General features: G+C 44.6%; 1 protein-coding gene across 1 annotated transcript in view; it reads left to right on the top strand.

The window, feature by feature from the left end:
* Window positions 1-303: 303 nt before the first annotated feature.
* LOC119328007 (putative fucosyltransferase-like protein) overlaps window positions 304-10089 on the top strand; it is a 31387-nt gene continuing 21601 nt past the window's right edge. The window contains exon 1 of the mRNA XM_037601057.1: window positions 304-723. Coding sequence (XP_037456954.1) covers window positions 409-723 — 315 coding nt within the window. The 5' untranslated portion in view covers window positions 304-408. The remainder of the gene's footprint in view (window positions 724-10089) is intronic.

Raw genomic sequence — 10089 nt, forward strand, 5'->3', positions numbered from 1 at the left:
CCTGCGCACGGTCAAGGGGTCAAACCTGGCCAGCGGGCAGGGGCAATGCCTTTTTTTTTTTAGCAAATTAGCAAATCGGGTGGGCGTGCCTCGATGGTCCCAGTCGTGCCGGTGTGCCAACCGGGCTAGCGTGCCAGCCCATATAGCCGAGGGGCCGTGCCTGGGCCACGGTGGTCAGCACGCGTGCCGGCCCGGCACGGCCCATGTACTAAGCGTGCCTGGCCCGTTTACCCCAGGCCGTGCCGTGCCGTGCCGGGCCGGCCCATTTGGCCAGGTATAGGTGCAGGTGCTCTAACCTCGACTACGCCTTCGGCTCATCCCCGCGCCTCTATACCTCTCTTGCTCCCTGACCTGTCCACCGTAGCCGCCGCCAGCCAACGGAAAGAGCTGTGAGGCTCACTGACGCCCATGAAGGGTTCCCACTCGCAGTCCCAGGCGGCAAGCCGTCGGCGGCGCTGTGGGTGGCTGCTCCCGCTTCTCGTTGGTGCTGCTTTTGTCGGCGAGATCGCGTTCCTCGGTCGCCTCGACATGTCGAAGAACGCTGCGGCGGTGGAGAGCTGGACCACCTCCTTCTACCGCCTCTCTTCGACCTGGGGCGCGGACGCACCTCCGGGTAGCGGGGACGACGACGACGAGTGCGAGGAGCGGCTCGAGAGGGAGGACGCCGTGCCCTACGACCGCGATTTTGAAAGGGATCCCGTACTTGTCGGCGGTGCTGCTAAGGCATGTTCCTTCCTTGCAATTTGGTATCGACGTTGACGGACTTGCCGGATCTGGTGCTTAATTCGTTCAACGCTTCATTGGGGGTAACATTAGCAGGTGTATAAGTTCCAGTGATCTCTCCCGAAAAAAATCTAGATAATCTTGCTAGACAATCGTCATATGAACTTTTGGGAACGGGCTCGTCTACCGTGCTGAAGGCACGGCAGGGAGCTACAGTGGCCACGCAGTGGGAATCGCAGAAGGCACTGCAGGGCCCTATAGCACTATGTACTGTAGCGAATCTACTGTAGTAAATCTGTACTGTAGCGGGCACCCTGTAGCACCACACTGTTCATAAGTTCCTGTAGCGCGCAGTGGAAAATCACAGAGGCACTGCAGGCTACTGTAGCTCCCCTACCGTGCCTTCAGCACGGTAGACGAGCCGGTTCCGAACTTTTGGGAGGTTAGAGTTCCTAGATCGGCATTTTAACCAACCAAATAGGAGTTATATGCGACAACAAAGTATTGCAATTGAATTATTATTCGCAAGTACTAGTTTCTTATGGTATATTTTTTATGACATATAACTTGTATTCCATTGGCCAAGTTGCTGATCTAGAAATATGTGTGGATCTTAATAACCAGAAGGGAGGGACTAGATATTTTGACAGAAGCTTGTAGAGCTCGTGAGGGTGGAACATAGACCTAGTGCCATACTTGGTGAAACACAATGCCAGTTTGGACTTGCTATTAGAACTGTAAGTTCATAATTGTGAATTTAATGCAGTGTCTTGTAATAGTTGGAACTTCGAAAACTATCAGAAGAGAGCATGGTTAATAGTATAGCCAATAACCGGCTATTTGAAGTTGCCACGTCACCTAGAGTCAACCTAATAGCCCACTCATATAGTAGTTGGTCATACATTTTTTTACGGAACGTGCAACAGAATTGCGCGTCATTTCATTAAGGATGGAAGAAAGGTTTTGTAACAGCCGTCCTGCACGAGTGCAGGCAAGCACAGCAAGAGAAAAACAAAAGTCCGTCCTGCACGAGTTAGTCATACTTGTATATTATGTTATTACTATGCGGCCCACCTTTCTCTCTCGGACCAGTACGAAGCCACAGCGGAATGACAAGGCCTACAAATATTGGGAGGCAGCTACGCACAACTCGGCTTGGATGGATCGGGCGACTTTGGCCAAGGCATGGCACTGGCTTAGGATAGGCACTGTTGAATTAGTAGTTGGTTGCTAACATTTGCCATTAGAGCTGCTCGACCCCCCTTCCTCCCAATTTTCCACAAAATCCCCACCAAATTTCTTCTTCCACCACCACTATGACTTTGATGCGAGCCATGATTGAAGAGTGCCCGAGGATGAAGGCGCTACATGCCTTCCTCGTGGCAAACCCATGTGATTCCGACCAGAAGTGAGATGAGTATGTCGCCCTCGCCCCTGCCCTCGCCGGCTTCCTCGACCCCAAGCGGGACTCCGCAAAGGTGTCGTCGGCCTCATCAACAACGCTCTCACATAGAGCGTTTGACACAACATCGTCATCACCAACCCAACCCATACCTTTGCTTTGGACGTCTTGCTCGCTTCCTTCGCGTCGGCTTCGTCAACATCGAACTCGACTGCGGCTACACCTGCAAGGAGCGATGTCGAGGAGGCTCTCGTGGATCTTGTCCCTGCAACTAGTGGGTTTTGCACCATAGCGCACACCACTTGTTCGACCTCGGGTTTGATCCCCATCAACATCGCCATCCAAGTCGCCGAGCTGCATCGCCGATCCGCCTCTGCTCGTGGTGATCATGCCTCGAACGATCTGGTGCGTGTGGAATCGTCGCCTCCCATGAACCGGTCATTCCTCGCCCCTGGCCATGACATTGGCAAGGCTTTGCCCAAGTCTATATCGGGCTAGATTGTCCGTTGTTCGACCTCGGGTTTGATCCCCATCAACATCGCCATCCAAGTCACCTGAGCCGCCTCTGCTCGTGGCGATCGTGCCTCGAACGATCTGGTGCGTGTGGAATCGTTCTCCCGTGAACCGGTCATTCCTCGCCACTGGCCATGACATCAGCAAGGCTTTGCCCAAGTCTATATCAGGCTAGATCATCTGTTGCAGCGGGATGCGTGGGTCGCCCGGTTCAATGTTGAGTTCAATAGGAGCTCCACTGATTTGTTGGCAGCCATGACGGAGACGGACTCGCCGGCCTTGCTCGAGCTCGTGTCCACTTTGGAGCATCCTTGCAACACAGGCGCATGTGCCACTGTGGTGGAAATAGATGACCTCAACCTTGCAGCGTATGTCTTCGACGATTGGTCAAAACCTTGCCACTCTCTCATTGGTGCTCACATTCTCTCCTGCATTGGATATCATTGATATGGCCATGACCGAGCAACAGGACAACTCTGAGGAGAAGGGTAAATCTGTTCAGAATGGACATCTCCTCAGTGCAGCATGCCATCGCAGTTTGTGAGTTCCTTCCATTTCATGCTCGCCAGTTTTTAACCTGTGAATTGCCCTAAACTACTGCTGCATTCATTGATCCGCCCTTTACTGCAATGGGATGACAAACCTGTGTGACGAACCCATTTTTCTCTGAATGTGTCGTCACTGAAATTGCAATTCTGCCAGCAGAGTTTGCCTATTGCCGCTCCATTGGATAGGAAGCGCAGTGACCATACTGCCATGGGCTGCAACTTCCCGTACAATCTTTCTATTCTGCGCTGGTTCATCTGAAGATGTTCTCATAATTGTTTCTGAACAATTCCAACTGGCAATTGCCTGGGTAATCCAGTTAGAGTGTTTGGAGTCGTGGGACTTCCATTCTTCAACAACCCTGCAACTGACTGTTTTTCATGGCTATTGCAACAAATGTAGTGCCTATTCAAGCTTCGGAATGGTGGTAACAGACAACTGTACTTTGCTATATGACCGTGGGCTGCTCCAGTCGGAGATTGCTTGGTTTTTCAGGATGGGCACTTTCCAACTTGAACTCTTGTTATGCATTCTAGGGCAGGAAATTACTGCGAAGGGTTGCTTGCATATGACATGGAATTCTGGTGGTTTGGCATCTGCTATTCTTGGAATTCTGTTTACTTCCTAATGTCTCAATTGGCACACCAAGTAAGCAGAGATACTAGTACTGCCTCCACAAATGAGAGGAACTTGTCTCAAGAAACTGATGGAAGATCTAGACCCTTGAATGGTTATATTGCCTCATTCCGGGTCTCACAAGCAGCTGCAAACCATGGTGGATCTGCTACAGAGGGACCTGAAGTCACCCCTGTTATGATTTCTCCATCACAACCAGATGACCATGCTTGTGAGAAAAACCGGAACATCTTCCTTTAGAACAAGACAGGAACAAGACAGCCTGCTTGTGACCAACTTAAAGCTCGAACCACCAATGGACCATCTTTAGGGAACAAAAAAGTTTACATGTCACCTTCTTCTGATAATGTTAAGACACCTGATCTGCTGAACCGTCAAATAGCTAGCTATGCACAGAGTCAGATTCTGATAGCTCACAAATAATGGAGATAAGGCCTGCTACCCGCACCTTTAGTCACAAGAAAGCACCAGAACCTCCAAGCAGCAGAATAAGAGCCATAGCATTCAAATCATGGTCTGCTCAGTTCACATGGTCTTCTATGTCACTCAATGCTGCAGCAAACTCTGTGTTGGTACAGTATCTGCACTGTAAAGGTCCCCAGCGTGGCTAATTGCGTGGCCTCAAATATTGGGTGGTTTGTAGTCCAATTGTATGTCCAAATCTACCTTCCCCACGGTCTGGAATGATGGTAAATTTTCCTTCAGGACCTGATGATGGGCAGGAAAGTTATATGCTTCAGATTATGGAATTCTGTTCCGAAGGAATGATCCCGTGGAATTATGCGATACCCCAGAGCTACTGCCTCACTAGTGATCATAATCGATGGGATCCTGAATTAATGCAATGGAAGATTCCATGGTTACATCCACTACTGGAGGGTTGGTTACAGTTTTGTCCTGCTGGAAAAACTTCCTTCCATGGGTACGATTATTCAGATCGTCCGTGGGAGATTGCATGGTAAACTGCAACATTGGCAATACTTTATTTCTTACGGGGTATGCACCCGCACCTTACCTTGGAGTGCTTCATTGTGACCTGCCACTTAGTGATTGGGATCAAATGCTCGGATGTTGATAGAGGCGGGGTGTCCCGATCTTTCGATGAGATGATAACTATCGATTTGGTGGAGACGACTTTGACGATCCGACTACAAACGTGCAACGACGTTGTGCCTTAGCAATCGCTAAACCAACTCCGAGAGGTTATTGACCACGCCGGAGCACGATCAACCTGACCACGAAGGTCTATTCTTGCAAGCAATCGAAGAACAAGCAAGAATATGATAAAAGCAATCTGAATATCGCGAATATGTATGAAGTATTGATAATGGTGGGGATCCGAAAAGTGGTCTTGGTCTGGTCGTTGGACACAAACGAAGCACACGAAGTTGCAATGGCTAACTTTTAACTAAACAAATCCCAAGGAAAAGCTACTAGATGGATCTACTTATATAGGACCAAGGGGTGGCGGCCAAGGAGGTGGGAGGACGTCCCAAGGCAGCCTAAAACTAAATCTAGGTCGTACAAGGCCAATGGGCCCAAGTGGAGGTGATGTAACACCTTTGGACTTGTAGTTTGACTCGGATTCTGCTGCAGCATCAGATTGTTTCGTCCACAACTCAACGCTCCGGATGAATTTGAAGGTGATTCCAATTGGGTTGGAAAGTGCACGAAATCTAGTTTCCAACAAAAAAAGAATCACCCAATTCGGAGTCCGTATGAAAAACTTGTGTGCGTTTTGAGTCAGGTATGTCTGTGCAGTCCGAATCTGAATCCAGAACGTGAGAGACTTGGACTCTATCTTCTCTTGGGCCAAAAGTGACGTGAGAGAACTTTTTGGACAGCAAATAAACATCTCTTTCTTCCTTATCTTCATATGTGGATTGTACAAATGTCCCATACACCTGCAATTAGACAAAACACAAAAGTCTGTGAAGTATTTTTGTTCTGGATAACATAAATAGATTATTGAATAGTTTGCACTAGAAATCACCTGACAAATATGCATATATGCAATATTTTTGGTCATATCCAAGGTAGTCATGTCCTCATCATCCTCCCCTTCTTGAAAATAAAGCCGTCCTCGGCTGCTTAATCTGAAATGTGGCTAACAAAAGAGACAAGGTGTACATGTTGTATATGTATATGTCATCCATTTTTACTTCCCTTGATTTTTGCATATATGACACATGAATAGATGAGTAACTTGCATAGTTCATAAAATCTAAAGCCAAAAAATTAGCACAAGAAGTAGAAGGCATGAAAATATTGCAACTCAGTTTGCACATATAAGTGAAGCTCTTATTCATTTCAAAAGATTGACAATGTTCATCATTAAACCATCCCAACATTGGTGAATAAACCTTACTTGCATCAAATTTACATGCTACAACATGCTTAAATAAGCAAACATGCAATAAGTCATTCAACACAGAATCATCACCAAGATTAGAGGTCATATCAAAATGATTAAACATTGGTTCTTTTGCATCAATAGTTAATTCAATGGGTGCACTCAAAATTGTTGGTATTTCAGTTGTTTGATCACATGGCAAAGTCAAATTATCAACGTAGTCCTCTAAAATAGGTGGTGTGATCAAAGTAGTGGGTAGCTCATCAGATGGTGCATTCAAATTGACAAGGCATTCATCATTCTCATGTTGAGATGGAAGATCAGTACCTTTGTCTTTACCTCTTATGATCAACTCAGATGATGTAGCCACTCTCGGGGGCGATGTGTCACATGGTGGAGGTGATGTAGTCCTGACAACAACGGATGTGGTTGTCATAGTATGCCTAGTAGTTGAAGGAACAATCATATCAACTCTTGGAATGTGCACCGTGCGCTTGTTCTCCTCGTGGCCAACACGTCGTTTTATTTCCTGTTCAGCTTTGCAAGCAAGATGAAACAAATGGTCCATAGGATAACACTCTTCATGAATTAGTATCTCTTGAATATCACGGTTTAATCCTCCCCAAAATCTATCCATAAAATCATCTTCACTTTCTTCTAAAGAGGAATGCAACAAGGTAGTTTGTAAATCATCATAATATTTTGTTACAGTTTCACTACCTTGTTTTAAGTGTTGCAACTTCTTAATCATGTCACGAGTATAATAAGCAGGGACGAAAGTATGTCGCATGGCAAGTTTCAAATCGTCCCAAGTAGTAGGTATATAATCAGGGTGTAACCGACAATATTCACTCCACCAAACCAAAGCATAACCAGTGAAAGAACCAACCGCAACCTTAACCTTTTTATGTTCATTGAAATTATGGGAAGCAAATATATTTTTTATGTCGAACTCCCATTCAATATATAAAGCAGGTTTAAAACGGCCATTAAATGGTGGTATAGATACATTAACCTGATCACGTGCATTTGGATGTTTGTGCACCTCTCGTGACGGTTGTGGTATTTGCAAAGGTGGTGGCACGTCTCCCGCGATCGACAAAGCCCATGAATTGACTCTGGATCCTGTCATGATTAGTAGAACAAGAAACAAAATCCAAAAATAATGTTCCTATAACTACTAGGATGTGGTGGTAAAACGCTCACAGTAAAGCAAATATCAATGTCTTACAAGTTCTTACCATGCAGCAGGCGGTGATCGGCAACCAGCGGTGTCAAGTAACTTCGAATATTGAGTAAAGCGATTGCCAGGGAAGCGTACGTATACACGGTGTAGAAATATGTGAAGCTGGGTTGGCTATATATGGTAGCAAAAGATTAGCAATAATCAATTCAAAGATGCAATGTTGAATAAACGCTCAACGACGGTACTGTGCTGGTCCTAGGCTAGACCGGACTAGAGACGCGAGCCTAGAACACTAATGAGGTCACGGCGTAGCACAACTAGCATCAATGAAGGATACTAAGTAGCTCTTGACAGCAAGATATAAGTGAAGATCACAACGGCAGTGAAGATAATGATGAAAAACAACTGCCAAGCAGGATATACAACAACTCTCTCTCCAACTTTCCTCTTGAAAAGTTTGAGACAATTTTCTGATAAATTCTTTCAAAGAATGCTACTAACTCAAGCTTTCCAATGCAAAAAGAATCACTCAATTCCGAGTTGATATGAGGAGTCAAAGAATTCTAAAACTGGCCTGAAAAATTGGAACAAGTTGTGTTCACGAACTTCGGAGGGCAAAAAGACCTATTTAGAAGCCGATTTTGAGGTGTCGAATATTGAACTAGCTTCTGCAACTATTTAGATGCGGCTCGTCGCTATCTTCAATTTGAGTACTCACGGAGCCAAAACTGACTTCATATGAGGAAGATACACCTGTTTTACTGAACAGTGCGCAAAACAGATTCCAATCCGAATTCAGGTACGAGATTGATTCTAGATAGATCCAATTTTTTTTCTTCTCTTTTTTTTTTCTCACGCCTTTTTTTTCTTTTTCTTTTTCTTCTCCCTCTTTTTCTTTTTTTTTCTTTCCTTTTTTCTTTTTTTTTTCTTTATCTTCTTTTTCTCCCTCTTTCCAAGACAAACTAGATAAGATGCAGATTCGATCAGGCGAAGATGTGAGTGACCTCAACTATGATTATGACAATAAATAGTGCGTAGCACATGGTGGAAATTGGTGGATGGGATGGTGGACAGCGGATGGGATAATGATGCAGCGGCTGCGTGACTAATGTGAACAGAACTCGAAACTCTAAAGGAACTAGACACTAAGACCAGCAACTCGACACGGCGATGCAACCGATAATTCAATAATGCAAACAATGAAAAGAAAATTGCAAAGGCTCAGTCTGGCTAGGAGAAAGGATGAATAGATCTAACTTTTGTTTTGTGGCTTTTTCTTGGACAATAGGTAAGAAAATAAATCTAATCTAGGAAAAACTGGAAATTCTCACCGAGCAACCTGAAAACTGATACCACTTGATAGAGGCGATACCAATGGGCCCAAGTGGAGGTGATGTAACACCTTTAGACTTGTAGTTTGACTCGGATTCTGCTGCAGCATCAGATTGTTTCGTCCACAACTCAACGCTCCGGACGAATTTGAAGGTGATTCCAATTGGGTTGGAAAGTGCACGAAATCTAGTTTCCAACAAAAAAAGAATCACCCAATTCGGAGTCCGTACGAAAAACTTATGTGCGTTTTGAGTCAGGTGTGTCTGTGCAGTCCGAATCTGAATCCAGAACGTGAGAGACTTGGACTCTATCTTCTCTTGGGCCAAAAGTGACGTGAGAGAACTTTTTGGACAGCAAATAAACATCTCTTTCTTCCTTATCTTCATATGTGGATTGTACAAATGTCCCATACACCTGCAATTAGACAAAACACAAAAGTGTGTGAAGTATTTTTGTTCTGGATAACATAAATAGATTATTGAATAGTTTGCACTAGAAATCACCTGACAAATATGCATATATGCAATATTTTTGGTCATATCCAAGGTAGTCATGTCCTCATCATCCTCCCCTTCTTGAAAATAAAGCCGTCCTCGGCGTTGCTTAATCTGAAATGTGGCTAACAAAAGAGACAAGGTGTACATGTTGTATATGTATATGTCATCCATTTTTACTTCCCTTGATTTTTGCATATATGACACATGAATAGATGAGTAACTTGCATAGTTCATAAAATCCAAAGCCAAAAAATTAGCACAAGAAGTAGAAGGCATGAAAATATTGCAACTCAGTTTGCACATATAAGTGAAGCTCTTATTCATTTCAAAAGATTGACAATGTTCATCATTAAACCATCCCAACATTGGTGAATAAACCTTACTTGCATCAAATTTACATGCTACAACATGCTTAAATAAGCAAACATGCAATAAGTCATTCAACACAGAATCATCACCAAGATTAGAGGTCATATCAAAATGATTAAACATTGGTTCTTTTGCATCAATAGTTAATTCAATGGGTGCACTCAAAATTGTTGGTATTTCAGTTGTTTGATCACATGGCAAAGTCAAATTATCAACGTAGTCCTCTAAAATAGGTGGTGTGATCAAAGTAGTGGGTAGCTCATCAGATGGTGCATTCAAATTGACAAGGCATTCATCATTCTCATGTTGAGATGGAAGATCAGTACCTTTGTCTTTACCTCTTATGATCAACTCAGATGATGTAGCCACTCTCGGGGGCGATGTGTCACATGGTGGAGGTGATGTAGTCCTGACAACAACGGATGTGGTTGTCATAGTATGCCTAGTAGTTGAAGGAACAATCATATCAACTCTTGGAATGTGCACCGTGCGCTTGTTCTCCTCGTGGCCAACACGTCGTTTTATTTCCTGT

This window comes from Triticum dicoccoides, chromosome 7A, assembly GCF_002162155.2.
Source record: "Triticum dicoccoides isolate Atlit2015 ecotype Zavitan chromosome 7A, WEW_v2.0, whole genome shotgun sequence".
NCBI lineage: Eukaryota > Viridiplantae > Streptophyta > Magnoliopsida > Poales > Poaceae > Triticum > Triticum dicoccoides.